Source organism: Ovis canadensis, chromosome 3, assembly GCF_042477335.2.
Source record: "Ovis canadensis isolate MfBH-ARS-UI-01 breed Bighorn chromosome 3, ARS-UI_OviCan_v2, whole genome shotgun sequence".
Taxonomy (NCBI): domain Eukaryota; kingdom Metazoa; phylum Chordata; class Mammalia; order Artiodactyla; family Bovidae; genus Ovis; species Ovis canadensis.
In genome coordinates, this window is record NC_091247.1 from 59,351,316 (window position 1) to 59,368,841 (window position 17,526).

Sequence of the window (17,526 nt, forward strand, 5' to 3'; positions counted from 1 at the left end):
AACAAGTTAAGGAACTTCTGCAAAAAATAGTACAAAAAGACAATGATAGAAAATAGGAGGGAAAAATATTAGACATTTTTAGGAATAAGTCAGGAGTCCCAGGAAAAAACAAAAAAATCGAAGAATGTATCCAAAAAAATCGAAGAATGTATCCAAAAAAAAAAAAAAAAGAGAAACTTACTAGACTAAAGGATGAGTCCCTTCTAACTGAAAGAATCTACCAAGTGCTAAGTATAGCAAGTGAGCAGGGGAGTGGGGGTGGGGGAGTGAGCGGGGTTGGTGCGGTTGGTGGAGAGATCCGGAAGGATCTGAGAGGACTAAATTTCATAACGGCACTGATAAAAACTAAATCCCTAAAGCCCTCAGAAAGGAAGATATAACAGGTCCAAAATACCCCATATTAGAAAAAATGATGCATCAGAATGGTATCTGCTTTTCAACAGCACTACTGGAAGCTATAAGAGAATGGGGCAATGCCCTCAAGGTTCTGAAGGAAAGTTATTTTCAATCTAGAACTAGAACCTAGTCAATTCATCAATTATGTATAAAGATGGGGGAAAAAAACACATTTTCAGATACCCGAGGACTATAATTTTCCCTCTCATACATTCTTTCTGAGAAATTTACGGCAGAATGTACTCCAGCAAAATAAGAGAGTAATAGTAATGAGAGTAAACAAAACAAAACATGAAATCTAGGAAACAAGGGATCCAAGCCAGGATCCAAGCTGATTAACATCTGGGTTGCTCCGACCTTCTAGTCATTATGAAAATGCTACTATGAACATTTGCATACAGGTTTTTGTGTGGACCTATGTTTTTATTTCTCTTGGAGAAACAGGAGTAGAACCTAGGAGAAGAACATGGTCATTCCATGTTCACCTTTTTGAGGAAGTGTCACACTGTCTTACACAGTGGAATGTACCACTTTACACCCCTACCAGCAATGCATCAGAGCACTGATATCTCCATATCCTCGCCGACACTTATTTTCTGCTTTTATTTTATTCTATTATAGCTATTCTGGATGGTGGGAAGTGGTATTTCACCATGATTTTAATTCACATTTCCCTGATGAATAGTGATGCTGTACTTATTGGCCATCCGTAATCTTCAGAGAAATATCTATTCAAGTCCTTTGCCCATTTTTTAACAGCGTTGTTTGTTTTTTGTTGTTGAACTGTGTTCATCCTTTATATATTCTAGACACTACTTTTAAGACTTTCAGTACTATACTCCTTAAAGGCAATAGTCATCATGGTTTACTTTGAGAGGGGAAAGAAAACAACTATGCTTAGTTTTTCAGCTTTTAAGCATATGACTCTGTGGTCATTTGTTCTCTGGAAAATTCTCTGACCACCACCATCGCTCCACCCTGTGGTTCCCCTACCTTTGCCCTTATGACAAATTTGAGTGCAAAATATGGTTAAGTTATGATCAATTTAAGCAACAGCAAGAAAACAGACAATTCATCTCAACAATTTTTGAAGACTGAATGGAAGCAAAGAGTCTACAAATTCTTTCTCTTCTACTTGCAGTCAACCAAGTTGCTGGTATTAAGAATAACTTATTTTTTCGCTTACAACTCATTTTTTTGTCAGTTGAAGAGTATTTTCTTCTGCCGTTTTGGAGAGGAGGGGAAGAACTTACCCTGACCCTTTCCATCTGAGTGCCGAACGGGTATAGTAATTCAAACAGAATGAGGCCCAAAGAAAAGATGTCCACTTTATGAGAATAGCTGTTGCCATGAATCTGAAATCCCAAATAAAGAAGATTAGAAGAACAGTCACAGAGACAGTATCGTAGATGACCATACAGCATGAGGGAACCCCAACACTGACTTAGTCCCTACTTGGTTTAAATGTAATCCTGCAGGTAAAAATGTTAGCAAAGAGTTAATCATCTCTGAAGCCTCTTTTCTTCAAGTCACCCACAGTTTAAATGTAATCCTGCAGGTAAAAATGTTAGCAAAGAGTTAATCATCTCTGAAGCCTCTTTTCTTCAAGTCACCCACACCAAGTGTAATTAAACTACTCAGCATCACAGAAGGAAGCCCAGGTATAGCACTGAGATATGCATCAGTGAAATAGGCCCAGCGGAAGCCAGGAGCCAGGAAAAGCTGCCCCCATACCCCTGAGGTGAAGTTTTTCAAAGCCGGCACTATCTAAAGCAAATCTCTCATTTCTGACTATCTTAGTCCTCACCTATTTTTATGAGAAAATCTTCCAAACCACTCATCAACTGTGGTTAGCCCTCATTACAGCACTTAATTATGGACTTCTCTGCATTCTCGGTTGTATTTTTCATGTGTGTTATTTCTTACTTTTCACAACTAGATTATAAAGACCTGGAGGGAAGGGAGCTGTTTCTTTTATATTCCTACCATCCAGAACAAGGCTAAGTAGAGAGAAGGCCTTCAACAAAAACTTATTTGCTAACAGGAACAAACGAATTACAACCCAACAGACTCTTAAAAAGGTCTCATTCAAATTAAAAGTGACCTCCTAGGACTCATAAGAAGCCTTTCATTTGGGAAAATGAAGCTAGGCACATAACTTGACACTTGGCAAAGGCCAAGAAGGCTGCAACTTTGAGAATACTCACATCAATATTTCTTTTTATTTATTTATTTAGTTTTTAAATTTTTTGTCTACAGCATGAGGCATGCAGAATCGTAGTTCCCCAACCAGGGATCAAACACCTGAAAGGGAAAGGATGGAGTCTTAACCGCTGGACCACTAGCCAATGCCCTAAGATTTATTTTCACTCTTATTTACCTAAAAATGCCCATTTTCTTTTACACAAATGACTTTTGTCCAGAAACATGATTTGCAGGTCATAGCTATTTTTCATCAAAACTGTACTTATTGGTTTATTGTCTTCTAGGGTTGAGTGTTACAGAAAACAAGCTCTTTAAGCTGTAACCTGTTTTTACCCCTACCTAAATACTTTAATACTATTTTTCCTTTATCTTGAAATTCAAGATGTCTAAGTATAGGACTATATTAAAAAAGACCAATTAAATTAAAAAATGAAAATGTTAAGCATGAAAAAGAATACACTTGAATAATGCAAACAACTCAGGCAGTCTAGAAGGATACTGTACAACAGGAAAATAAAGGCCGATTCCTATGACTCATCTCCGATAAAACCTTCCAAAGATAATCTAATCCACTGGTTCTTAAAGTGTGATCTATGGATCCCTGGGGATCCCAACATCCTTTCAGGAAGTCTACAAAGTCAAGACTATTTTCCTAACAATTCTAAGATGATTTGTCTTTTCACTATGTTGACATTTGCTCTGCTGAATCTTAGCATGAATTAAGGCAGTGGCACCAACCATAATAGTAGTAATTATGTTCTTCAGTTGACATACTGGGGGAGTATGGTGGGAGAAAAAAGAGAGCAAGAAAGAGAAAAGGAGAAAGCAAGAGAGAGAGAGTGAGAGAGAGAAAGAAAGAAAGAAAGAAAGAAAAAGAAAGAGAAACAGAAAAAAGAGAAAGTGAAAGTAAGAGATACAAAGAGAGAAAGAGAAAGAAAGAGAGAAAAGGAGAAAGAGAAAGCAAGAGAGAGAAAGAGAAAGGAAGAGAGAAAAGGAGAAAGAGAAAGGAAGAGAGAAAGAGAAAGAAAAGGAGAAAGAGAAAGCAAGAGAGAGAGAAAGAGAAAGGAAGAGAGAAAAGGAGAAAGAGAAAGCAAGAGAGAGAGAGAAAGGAAGAGAGAAAGAGAAAGAGGGAAAAGGAGAAAGAGAAAGCAAGAGAGAAAGAGAAAGGAAGAGAGAAAGAGAAAGAGAAAAGGAGAAAGAGAAAGCGAGAAAGAAAGCAACAGCAAGAGAAAGAAAAAGAGGGAAAGAAAGAGAAAGCAAGAAAGAAAAGAGAAAAATAGAAAGTGGAAGTAAGAGAGAGGACAGTTTCACTTAAAATATCCTTGCTGAAGCAGTAAAACTGATTAATTTTATTACGTCTTCCCCTTAGGCACGCATCTTTTTACTATTCTGTGTGACACAATGAGCAGTGTTCACAAAGCAGTTCTGCTCCACGCTGAAGTAAAATGCTGTCTCAAGAGAAAGCATTGATGTAATTGTTCGAGTTCCTATATGAACTTCTCATTGAGCTCTTCTCATCGAGCACCACTTTGACTTGAAAGAAAAACTGGTAGACCAACTGCGGTTATTCAGACTTGGATACCTGCCAGTATTTTCTTAAAGATGAATGAAGTGAGAATGGCACTTCAGGGAAAACTGACAGTTGTTGCCAAAGATAAAAGTTGAACTTTGAAGTGAACTTCAGAATTTTGGAAAATGTGTGTCCATCACTGGGAACCTGACAGCTTTCCTAATACTTAAAAGCCCTTTCTGGTGAGCTTGGTTGGTAATATTAAGATATTGATGATTTTTTAAAATATTATATGAGATTGAGAGGACTAGGAGAAGGGGGTGACAGAGGATGAGATGGTTGGATGGCATCACCGACTCAATGGACATGAGTTTGAGCAAACTCTGAGGAATGATAAAGGACAGGGAAGCCTGGTGGCTGCAGTCCATGGCATTGCAGAGTTGGACACGACCTAGCGACTAAACAACAACAATAATGAATTGTGACAATTTTTGGAAGACACATGACGTAGAGACCCAATAGTTTCCAAATGACCAATGCACAACTTTAAAAACTCATGTGTGGGAAAAGAGGTCGATTCAAAGGGTGAAATGGGTGTTACAGTAACAGAATACAGAATGTCCACTGCTATGGTCTTAGATTCCACAGGGCAAATGATTCTTCAGAAACTTCTGCTTATTGAGTTTTGGTGATGCCCACATCTACCTGAAAATGATATTACAATGATCCTCCCTTTCCCCCCTGCATATCTGTTTGAGGTCAGATTTGCTTAATATACTTGAACCAAAATAACATAGTTCAAAGGATTAAATGCAAAAGCAGATATGAAATCTAACCCTTTTAAGTCAGATAGTAAAGAGCTTTAAAAAAATGGAAATAAATACCACTATTCTCACTAGTTTTCTTTGAGAAAATATTTATTTTTCAGAAAGTAGATTTGATAAATTTAAGACAGTTATTTTTAATTGAATTACTAAAATTTTATAAATTTCTGCTTTCATCCATAATGTGGCAAATATTGATAGACATAATCTCACAAGAAAAATTATTAAGCTCTCAATCATATTTAAGTATAAACAGGCACTGGCCAAAAAGCCTGAGAACCACTCATCTAAGCTTCTATAAGCTTGTGAATATCATCAGCATTGGGGATGCTACCCTGAATCTCCCAGGATGCCCTGCTCCCCCCACTTCTGGGTTCCCTTCCGTTTACAGAGCTTTTCCCACAAGGCAACACAGCTCAGCCTGTCTGCCGCTGTTTCCTGCCGTGCCTGTGGATGAACACAGAGGGCAGTTCGCTAAACTACCTTCAACTGTCTCTGAAAACAGTTCCAACCTAGTTCACATAAGGGGAAATGAGAGTTAGGTTTGGGAGGAGGACATTCAAAGTCTCCTCTAAATTTCTGGGACGTCCCTGGTGGTCCAGTGGTAAAGAGTCTGCCTGCCAATGTAACAGACACAGGTTCGATCCCTGGTCTGGGAGGATTCCACCTGCCACAGAGCAACTAAGCCCGTGGGCCACAACTATTAAGCCAGTGATCTAGAGCCTGGGAACTGCACCTACAGAGCCCATGGGCTGCAACCACTGAAGCCTGCTGCCTAGAGCCTGTGCTCCGCAATAAGAGAAGCCACCACAATGAGAAGCCTGAGCACCACAACAAAGAGCAGCCCCTGCCTGCCACAGCTAGAGAAAAGCCTGCGCAGCAATGAAGACCCAGCAGGGCCAAAAATAAACAGTAAATTTCTGGCTGTTGTCAGGTTCTGGTTCAGAGGGCAAGCACATTTCATGCATTGTGAGTATATTTCTTTATCCACCTCCAATCCAGCTTGCAGGAATTGCACCCTAGCTGTGTTGCCCGTGAAACACTACTGTCAGTTTTCATCATTTTCAGATTTTTATTTTATTGGGTATTTTAAATGCAGCACAGATGGAGATTCACGGGGGCACATCTAGCTTGCTGCCATCCTAATTAATAAGTTATTTAGGGACTTCCCTGGTGGTCCAGTGGTTAAGACTCTATGCTTCCAAAGCAGGCAGCATAGGTTCGATCTATCGTCAGGGAACTAAGATCTTGCATGCCAGACTTCACAGCCAAAAAAAAAAAAAAAAAAAAAAGGACAGAGCATACCTAAAAAAACTATTTTAACAAAAATCTATTTATTCCTCAGAAGGAAAAGAAACAGTTCACCTGTTCTGGGCTCATATACAGCTTGGTCCCCACTTGTCCCGTGTGTCTGGCGTAACCTGGCATTGGGGTCAGAACCATCTGATCTTCCTCATCTTGGTCCATTGCCGTCACCAATCCAAAATCTCCAACCTTGACCACATCATCCATTGTAAAGAATATGTTGGAAGGCTGAAAAAAAAAAAGCATATAAAAGCACAGTGGGTGTGTATGGAGGACAGACAGGGAAGAGAACTATTTAAATGACTACAGAAAATAAATACAGGACACTTGATATTCTCAAGCATCTTTCCCTTTACAATGGACTAATATGAAAATGAAAACAATCCTTCAATTCTAGACAAGTACTGTGAATAAAGAAAAGGTAAGGGGAGCAAGTATTCATTGAACATCTGTTTAAATAAATCCTTAGAGATTCACATTCCCTAGTGTCTAGGGTGCTTAATCCTCAATCTCCTTATTCTTTTTTTAACTTCTTACTTTGTATTGGGGGTACAGCCAATTAACAATGTTATGCCAGTTTCAGGTGAACAACAAAGGGACTCAGCCACACACACACACGTATCCATCCACCCTCAAACTCCTTTTCCCATCCAGGCAGCCACATAACACTAAATCTCATTATTCTATACACTCTCTCGGCAAGCTTCTCTACATTTCTGACCTAAAGGATGATTATAATACTAACAAACACATACAGAGCACTTGCAATAGGCCAGAAGATGATCTAAGTGGTTTATTACCGTTTATTATTATTAACGCATGCAACTCATAACCCTTTTAGTCCTATTGGTCCCTCCTTTCACAGGTATGAAAACTGAGGCCCAGAAAAGCTAAGTAAATCACCCAAGGTCACCCAGTTAGTAAGGAGTGGAGCAGGTTCAAACCCAGGCAGTCTGGCTCCGTGAGAAAAGGGTATCTGCTCCACTGCCACATGTCCAACTCTTGTCCTGTGGTAGGAAATCACTACTACATGGTGAATGAATGAGACAGACTGATCTTTGGGCTTGTTATAAAAGGGAAATGTAGGCTGTCAAGGAGAATGACAGCTCTTAACAACAATCTTTATATATATATATAAAAATTTTTTTTTTCCTGGCTGTGCAGCTTGAGGAATCTTGGTTCCCTGACCAGGGATTGAACCTGGGCCCCACATTAGTGAAAGTGCAGAGTCCTAACCATTGGACTGCCAGGGAATTCTTTTAACTACAATCTTACGTTGTCTCTTCTAATATAGGCTTCCATATACCTTGTCCCGAATTCTAAACTTTGTCCCGAATTCTAAACTCTTATATGCAACTGTTTATTGGATACACCTAACCATGGGCTCCTCAAATTCAAAATCTTGCACAAGAAATATATCATCTTGGGACTTCCCCAGCAGCCCAGAAGTTAAGACTTTGCCTTCCAATGCAGAGAATCAGGTTGGATTCCTGGTCTTGGGGAGCTAAGATCCCACATGCCTCTTGGCCAAAAAACCAAAACATAAATAATAGTGTAACAAATTCAATAAAGACTTTAAAAATGGTCCACAGCAAAAAATATATATATATATACATATATATATATATGCATATATAATATTATCATCTTTCCCTACAGCTTACTCTAACCTCAGATAACATGACCACCATTCATAGGCCTTTGAAAGAAGGAGGGAAAAAAGCCATTTAGCTCATAAAATTTACTTTCATTGGGCTTCAAATGGGGCTTCCCAGGTAGTACTAGTGGTAAAGAATCTGCCTGCCAATGCAGGAGATGCTGGAGACGCAGGTTCAATCCCTGGGTCAGAAAGATCCCCTGGAGAAGGAAATAGCAACCCACTCCAGTATTTTTGCCTGGAGAATCCCATGGACAGAGGAGCCAGGTGGGCTACAGTCCATGGGGTCAAGAAGAGTTGGACAGGACTGAGTGACTTAGCACACAATACCCTACTCTTCCTCAAATAACCTTGTACAAGAGATAGGATTAGACTGTGCTGCCTTCAATTTCCTCATTCTTCCCCTCTCTGGGCTCTGGTGTCAGCTTCTATGCACCCAACACTAACAGACTTTGGTTCCTTTTCGGTTCTCCAGCATCCATCCATCCCTCTATGCTTCCACCGGAAGCATCTGGAAGTGACTTTAGGAATTTCCTTCTGGGCAGCAAGTTCATGGTTCATGTGGGATGTTATCTGGAGGTGGTATCTAGAGCTTGCATCCACCAATAAGCATAATCCCAGCTCCTGGCCAGAAGACTGGTTTGGGGATGGGTATGTGTCCAGTATTTTGGTCACCTGATGGGAATAGCCGACTCATTGGAAAAGTCCCTGATGCTGGGAAAGATTAAGGGCAGAAGGAGAAGAGGGCATCAGAGGATGAGATGATTGGTCGGCATGCAATGGACATGAAATTGTGCAAACTCTGGGAGATGGTAAGGGACATGAGGCCTGGTGTGCTGCAGTTCATGGGGTCACAAAGAGTTGAACACAACCAGCAACTGAACAACAACAGTGTGTCCTTGGCTTATCAATTACAAGAAAATCCAGGACTTCTTGATCAACAGCGGCAGAAAAAAATACTCTTCTCCCCAGCACCTCTAAAACATGAAGCCCTGAGAACTGCTGGCAGTTATGCTGTGACTGACATGTGACAAACACGTGACCAAAATATCAAAAGGTTAGAGGGCCTAGAAGGCTTAACATTAGGCTCAATGACAGGTCAGAATGAACACAGTAAAGAACTTTTCAACTGGGAATATATATATAACTGAGTACTTTGCTGTTCACCTGAAACTAACACAACATTGTGTTACTTCAATAAAAATAAATAAGTACTGGAGAAAGAAATGGCAACCCATTCCAGTATTCTTGCTTGGGAAATTCCACAGACAGAGGAGCCTGGCTGGCTACAGTCCACGCGGTGGTCAAGAGTCAGACGCGACTAAGCGACTGAACAACAACAACAAACTGAGGCTGAGATGTGCAGTCACTCAGCTCCTAGGGGCCTGCCCCAGATGGGTCTGACTCTGAAAAGTGGTTCAGAAAAGTCAAGTCAATCTTCTAAACAGAAAAATAAATAAGTAAAGGACTTCCTTGGTGGGCCAGTGGTTAAGAATCCACCCGCCAATGCAGGGGACACTGGTTTGATCCCACGTGTTGGGGAGCAACTAAGCCCATCAGTTCAGTTCAATTCAGTTGCTCAGTCATGTCCAACTCTTTGTGACCCCATGGACTGCACCACGCCCATGCACCGCGACTAATGAAGTCAAAGCACGCTAGAGGCTGTGCTCTGCAACAAGAGAAGCCACCGCACTGAAAGATCCCATGTGCTGCAACAAAGACCCAATACACTCAAATAAATAAATAGATAAGATCAATTTTAAATTGATCAAAAATAAGTAAATGAAATAAATAATTAGAAAAATGAAACAGGTTGAAACCCTCGAGTGACAAACCACAGATAACAGACCTTGAGGTCCCTGTGCATGAGCCCTTTGCTGTGCAGAAACTCCACCGCCTCTGCAATCTGCAGAAAGATGTGCAAACATACGCTCCTTTCTCTCGCCTCAATGGTGCAGCGGCTGTTCAGCCAGTCTTTGAGGTTTTCCTTTCTGCACAGCTGCATCTGGATGTACAGATACACCTTGGGCGAGCTGGGCTGGAGTTTCCCCACCGAGCTTTTAGTGAGGTCTAAACTTAAAGTGGTCGGCCTTGACGGAGAAACAGACACAGTAGGTTCGGAAGAAGATTTGCCACCGGCATGCCGGAGCGCAGTTAGTTTATTCCCACAATGGTTGCCCACAGGCGGTTGGTTCATTCTGGGCTCCTCCTTGCTGGACGCGTTATCACAGCCAGAATCTTCAAATACTATAGACGAGGAGGTTCGCTCCCTGGACCCTACATAAGGAGAAGCTTCCGAAGGACAAAGTTCAAAGGAGTGCCCTTCATCATTACCATCCATGGTACCATCCTCCCCATCGCAGTCTGTAAGGCAGCTGTCCTGGAGTTGGCATACTGCATCTGCTGACTTGCTCACATTTCCGTGGTCCATCCCGGAAAACTCCAGCGGAGAGAACTGGCTATCGGACGAACTGGTCTGGCCGCAGGAAATCCCAACTGAAAAAGACCTGCTGCTGTGTGGCGAAGGAGCTATGATTTCAATACGTTCCTTTGAAGAGAAAGGATCCATTCTGCGTATTTTAACAGAAGGTACATCCACGGGACTAGGAGAGCTGAGCGGCCAGTCCGTGCTGAGTGGGAGAAGTAAAAGGCACAAGAGTGAACATGTGCAGATTAAACTGCATGAACTACATCCTCTGTCTGCTTGTTTATTAATTTTTTTTGAGTATCTTTTTTTAAAATCATTTTTTTTACTGAAGTACAATTGTTTTACAATGTTATGTTCTTCCCAAGTGGTGCTACTGGTAATGCAGGAGATGTAAGAGATGTGGGGTTGATCCCTGGGTCGGGAAGATCCCCTGGAGGAGGGCATGGCAGCCCACTCCAGTATTCTTGCCTGGAGAATCCCATGGAGGGAGGAGCCTGGTGGGCCACGGTTCATAGGGTTGCAGAGTCTGACACAACTGAAGCAACTCAGCATGCATGCTGTACGACACGAATCAGCTATAAGTATACATACATGTCCTCCTTCTTGAGCCTCCCTCCTACCCTCTATTGATTTATTTTTACTGAGGTATAGCTGACTTACAATGTTGTAACTACACCCTTTGCTTCCAAAGCTTCAACTATAATAAAGCCAGTCACCAAAGGAGGACACAGAAATTCAATGAAAACAAGCCACAGGAGACAAAGACCACGGTCGGGCCATTCCTTAACTGGAAAGCTTGATTTCATACCAGAAACTGTTATCTGGGACTGTCATGCCCAGAGCAGCCAGGTTCCACGTAAAACACAAAGCACAAAGGAAGATCAAGGCCAGGAGCCCTCAGTACCTATGATTTGGAAGCCCCCATCCAAATCAGGCCTTGACATACAGAGCCACTTCTCCTGGTCCTTCTGTGGTTGGGCTATAGACAGTGGTCACTGTAGCTAACTAGGCACCTCATGTGGATCCAGAGCTGTGTTAGGTACTTTTAGGCAGAAATTTTATTCCAGCTCTTTAGTAAGTAGTCTACTTAGTAAGTAGGCTTCCTAGGTGGCTCGGTGGTAAAGAATCCGCATGCCAATGCAGGAGACACAGGAGAGGTAGGTTTGATCCCTGGGTGGGGAAGATCCCTTGGAGGAGGAAATTCCACTCCAGTATTCTTCCCTGGAAAATTCCATGGATGTAGGAACCTGGTGGGCTACAGTCCATTGGGTCACAGAGTCAGACACAACTGAGTATGTACAGGCTCGCATACAAGCATGTACCCATGCTATTGAGTAAGTAGTCTATTTTTACTCCAGCCCTTTAGTAAGTAACCTGTTTCCTTTTTCTTTTTATTTAGTAGTTTTTAAAATGACCTTCTCTCCTCGGGAATAGCATATTTAACATAAGAATTATCTACAGGTTGCCTAAGTTCATGTATTTTTAAACGCAAGTAGTTTAAAACTACTTCAGAAAGGAGTTGTAAAATTGCTAACCATCAACCCTAAGAAACTAAATGAAAATTGAAAATAAAAAATGGAGACAGAAGTCAGACAAAGTCTCTCATTGAGAAAGGCTACTGTAAATCCCTCAGTGAATTATAAACCATAGAGCCCTATCTACCAATGAGTTTAGAAATTCACGTTCTGGACAAAAAAAGGAAAAAGAAGTTCATGTTCTAAAAACTAAACCAACTTACGTAACTAGAGAATATTCTAAAACATGATAACAGAATCAGTAATGTGCTATTCTTTTGTTTAAAAACAAACAAAAAAAAAACAAAAAAACCTCTAAAGTTATAGTAATAGAAAAGATATTGTATTCATGTAAGTCAAAGACTAACCTGAAAGAAACACTCATTTTTAAGTCTATGTCAAACCAAGTTACCTGTCATCTTTTAGCCAAATTTCATCCATTTTTTCTTGCCACTTCTCTGGTGGCGCTTCCAACCAAGCATTGAAATATCTCACAATTCCTGGGTGTTCAAGCTTGGCTAAGGCTTTCACTTCTCGCATTACCTTCTCCCGAGCCAATTCCCTGAAACAGAGAAACAAAGAAGACACTGAAGGTTGCTCTGAAGAAGCAATTATATCCAACATTGCAAAATGATAAGAAAAGAATTCTTGCTTGATTCTAAAAATCAGAAACAGAAAAATCAGCCTAGTAGCATAATTCTAAAAACCAACCAAGTGTTGTATTAAAAAGTATAGTATTTCTTTTCACTTCTAGAAATAAGTGCTACAAGTGTATTCATCCATTCAAATAAAGAGTTCTTAACTGACAAAAAATGAATGACTACAGACCCTTAAAGGCAATTGCTTAATGCTCATTCCTTAATAGGGAGATGAAGAGGTGGAAGTGAAGTATTCAGAAAAGAAGGCTCAGCCTGGCAGCTCTGGAGGACAGAGAAGAAGCACCCCAACAAGGTATATACAAGAATCCAAAAGGCCTGTATGTGTATCCTTCTCTGTTTAAAGCCTCAGGCTTCTCTGTCGGCTCATACGGTAAGGAATCTGCCTGCAATGAAGGAGACCCAGCTTTGATTCCTGGGTCAGGAAGATACCCTGGAGAAGGGAATGGCAACCCACTCTTCTTGCCTGGAGAATTCCATGGACAGTGGAGCCTGGCGGGTTATAGTCCATGGGGTCGCAAAGAGTCGGACATGACTGTGTGACTAACACTTTCACTTTCACTGAATATCACAGGCAGTAATGTTTAGGCAGAAAACCATCTGAATTTGATCTGCTCTGTCAGACTTTATTTTTGGGGGCTCCAAAATCACTGCAAATGGTGACTGCAGCCATGAAATTAAAAGACGCTTACTCCTTGGAAGAAAAGTTATGACCAACCTAGATAGCATATTGAAAAGCAGAGACATCACTTTGCCAACAAAGGTCCATCTAGTCAAGGCTATGGTTTTTCCTGTGGTCACGTATGGCTGTGAGAGTTGGACTGTGAGGAAAGCTGAATGCCGAAGAATTGATGCTTTTGAACTGTGGTGTTGGAGAAGACTCTTGAGAGTCCCTTGGACTGCAAGGAGATCCAACCAGTCCATTCTAAAGGAGATCAGCCCTGGGTGTTCTTTGGAAGGAATGATGCTAAAGCTGAAACTCCAGTACTTTGGCCACCTCATGTGAAGAGGTGACTCAGTGGAAAAGACTCGGATGCTGGGAGGGATTGGGGGCAGGAGGAGAAGGGGACAACAGAGGATGAGATGGCTGGATGGCATCACTGACTCGATGGATGTGGGTCTGAGTGAACTCCAGGAGATGGTGATGGACAGGGAGGCCTGGCGTGCTGTGATTCATGGGGTCGCAAAGAGTTGGACACAACTGAGCAACTGAACTGAACTGAACTGACACCTTTTCTGATGGATCTAAGCTCACATTCAAGGGATTCCACCATTGCTTGAAACAACATAATATTAACGAAGATGTTATATTCTCTTCCCTCCCCAAGAGAGAGGCAGCTACTCCCACTTTTCTCGCTGGGCTTTATTACTGTTAATGGTCCTGCCCTGAAAATTCCAATAGATTTCTGAATTCTTCACATTCAGTGACCAAATCCTATCACCTCCTCCTTTTAATTCCTGACACTCATTTCTTCCTCATTTCATAGAGAATAGATGGGGAAACAATGGAAACAGTGACAGACTTTATTTTCTTGGGCTCCAAAATCACTGTAGTGGTGACTGAACTCATGAAATTAAAAGATGCCTGCTCCTTAGAAGAAAAGCTATGGCAAACCTAGAAAGCATTTAAAAAGCAGAGACATCATTTTGCCTACAAAGGTCCATAAAGTCAAAGCTATAGCTTTACCAGTAGTCATATACGGATGTGAGATTTGGACCATAAAAAAGACTAAGTGTGGAAGAATTGATGCTTTTGAACTGTGGTGCTGGAGAAGACTCTTGAGAGTCTGTTGGACTGCAAGGAGATCAAACTAGTCAATCTGAAAAGAAATCAACCCTGAATATTCACCGGAAGGACTGATGCTGAAGCCCCAATCCTTTGGCCACCTGATTTGAAGAGTCTACTCATTGGAAAAGACCCTGATGCTGGAAAAGACTGAAGGCAGGAGGAGAAGGGGGTGACAGAGGATAAAATGGTTGGATGGCATCATTGACTCAATGGACATGAGTTTGAGCAAACTCTGGGAGATACTGAAGGACACGGAAGCCTGTTATGCTGCAGTTTATGGGGTGCCACAGAGTCAGACGCGAGTGAGCGACTGAACAATTCCTTCCTCATCTGTCTCCACTTCTGCTGCACTAATGCTCTGCATCTTAGGACTGACCTTCTTAAAAAAAAAAAATCTACTAAACATGCTTACATGCTTGTCTCTTACTACATACCACCTCCACTTTGATCATGTCACTCTTCTGCTTACAGGCACAAAGTTGACTGTCTATGGAGTAAAATCTAAACTCCTCTGCCTAGCATTTCAGGTGCTGGAAGCCACTTTTCCCATCTTTCTTCCATACTCTCCTCTAGTTATTTTGGCCATGCTGCAAAGCTTACAGGACCTTAGTTCTCTGACCAGGGATCAAACCCATGCCCTGAGCAGTGGAAGCATGGAGTCTTAACCACTGCTTCACCAGGGAAGTCCTACCCCTTCATTTTTACCCTTGCTTCACTCCTGCCAGAATCCTTACTAATCTTTACACTTCTGTGAGTGTTTGCCTAGAGACTACACTCAGCCCATTAACGCATTTGGCTGTCCTTCCCCTACATGTGTGTCCACCAAGGGACAGGCTCCCCTTGAACATGGTGCAGACATCAGCACCATCATAAGGCTTGCTTTCTTTGACTGCTTTTTGGCTACATCTGTGCTTTCTTCATGAGAACCTATTTACTAAGCTAAGCCATGGGTGATAATCTTCCTCGCTTTGCAGTTATTTGAGTACATATACAAGGGCCTCAAATAGTTACAGGGTCTGGAGGGCAGAAGCCTTTCTTAATTTTACATCCTATGCAGAGCCTAATATATAGGAATATTTAAACTTAAAAATTATATACCAAAGAAAAGAAAATTATTATCAAAGCACTCATATTACCAACCAGGGTTCTTGGCTTCCTTAATCAATAAAAATTGATCAGAAGCCAGATAAGAAATTCAGGCAAGGCTTTATGGGGGCCCCTGCTATAACAGGGGCAGCGAGAATAAACAACAGGTTCCCTTGCTCACTTGCTGCCCGAGGAGGAGCAAGTTGGTTCCTTACATGGGGTGAGTGTAAGCATGTGTCCACGGGTTGCACCAGTGGGGTGACTTAGGTGGTCTGCCCACCCCTTAGGTGGTGTTGTGTGCAGAGGGTAAGCGCAGTACCCTGCTCTTGCTCCAGGATCTTCAAAAGAGGCAGTTGGGTTTTTTGGTCTCTGTATCTTTTGTCCACAATTCGCCAGAACTGTACATGCATGTGCTTATTTATTAGTCCTATGTATTAATAGTTTCTTTGTATTTTGCTGCTTGAGGAGAAGTGTGTCCAGGTGCAAGCATCGCAGCAAAGGGTCCCAGGTTCCAGCCTGTCTCACTCAGACCGTCTCACTCCTGTGTCTCTATCTGTTGGACAGCACGTTTAACTATTCATTAGAATGATAGTCCAGCAATTAGTGAATGTTTAATCAAGAATCCAGAGGAGAGGATGTCCCTGGCGGTCTAGTGGTTAAGAATCCACCTGCCAACACAGGGGACACAGGTTTGGTCCCTGGTCCAGGAAGATCCCACATGCCCGGTTGGAGCAACTGAGCCTATGTGCCACAACTATTGAACCCATGTGCCCTAGAGCCCAAGCTCTGCAGTAACAGAAGTCCTCTGCTCGCCACATCTAGAGAAAGCCCTCGTGCAGCAACAAAGACCCAGCACAGCCAAAAATAAATAAATTCATTATTTAAAGAAAAGAAGCCACAGGAGGCTTCAACAATTGACGGCAAGACAGGTATTACTGAAAGCCAATCATTTTAAGTAGCACACGTTCTGAGCCCAAAATTCTATTTTCAGGAATCTATCCTAAGGAAATAGATGTGATCAAAATTTTCTGCAAAGTTATTTTTAATTTCAACAAATTGGAAACTTAAGTATTTAATAACAGCAAACAGTTAAATAAGATATGGCACAAGTATTCATTGGACTATTATCCAGTCATAAAACATCTTCAAAATATTTTAGCATTTCAATAACAAATCCTTAATTGCAAGGAAAATACTGAGCGTACAATGAAGAAAGCAATAGATAAATTGCATTATACTGATAACTATGCTACCAATGAGGTAAATTTATGACCAGTAAAAAAAAAATCAAAAGAAAATACCCTAAAATGTTAAAACTGTTTATTACTGGGTAGAGCAGACATGGATTGGTCTTTATTTTAATACTATTTCTTATTTTCCACAATAAGTATAGATTATTTTTCAACGGTGATATGTATTAGAAGTTTGTAGTTTAATTCACTGTGGGAATGCCCTGAGTTGTTAAGAATCAAAAACAGGGCATATTTTTTAAGAGGATACAAAACGGTCAGAGTAGATGACATTTTTAAAAGAGCTGATTACCTGGTGGCACTTAGGACATAAGATTCAGAAACTATGTTTTCTATAGTCTCCATGGAGTAGAGTAAGAAGGACATACTGCCTATGAGATTAGATAATACAGTTCCAACTCCAAGTTCACTAAAAGTACCATCCATTACCTGTTGGGGAGACGGATTCTCTTGATAGCATAATTGCAGTCATCAACCTTGTTTCTAGCTTCAAAGACAACTCCAAACCCGCCACGGCCCATGCACTGAATTGGTTCAAAGTCTGTTAGATACCTAAAAAAAGAAAAGTAAATTTATAAAAGTTTGTAATGGTTTTAAATTTTGCTTTGTATAAACTAAATCTCCTAGAAATTATCTTAATAGACTGTAAATAAACTCTTATTTAGCTTTCTTTGCTTTCGTATTTGTATAAATGAAGCAAACACATTTTAATTTTTTCCCTGGGAAATTTATAAAAAGTTAAAAAGCTTCTGCTTCATGGGGAATCACTTGTTAATCACTTATTCTTACAGCAATTTTTTTTCTCAGTTTATTTAATTGGAGGCTAATTACTTTAGAATATTGTAGTGGTTTTTGCCATACATTACCATGAATCAGCAATGGGTGTACATGTGTTCCCCATCCTGA

General features: G+C 41.0%; 1 protein-coding gene across 1 annotated transcript in view; it reads right to left on the minus strand.

Annotated features, from left to right (window-relative positions):
* Positions 1-17,526, minus strand: part of EIF2AK3 (eukaryotic translation initiation factor 2 alpha kinase 3) — an 82,103-nt gene that overhangs the window by 7,248 nt on the left and 57,329 nt on the right. The window contains exons 11-15 of the mRNA XM_069580365.1: positions 17,050-17,172; positions 12,252-12,401; positions 9,747-10,527; positions 6,301-6,468; positions 1,650-1,751 (exon numbers count right to left, since the gene is read on the minus strand). Of these exons, the coding sequence (XP_069436466.1) occupies positions 1,650-1,751; positions 6,301-6,468; positions 9,747-10,527; positions 12,252-12,401; positions 17,050-17,172 (1,324 nt within the window). The remainder of the gene's footprint in view (positions 1-1,649; positions 1,752-6,300; positions 6,469-9,746; positions 10,528-12,251; positions 12,402-17,049; positions 17,173-17,526) is intronic.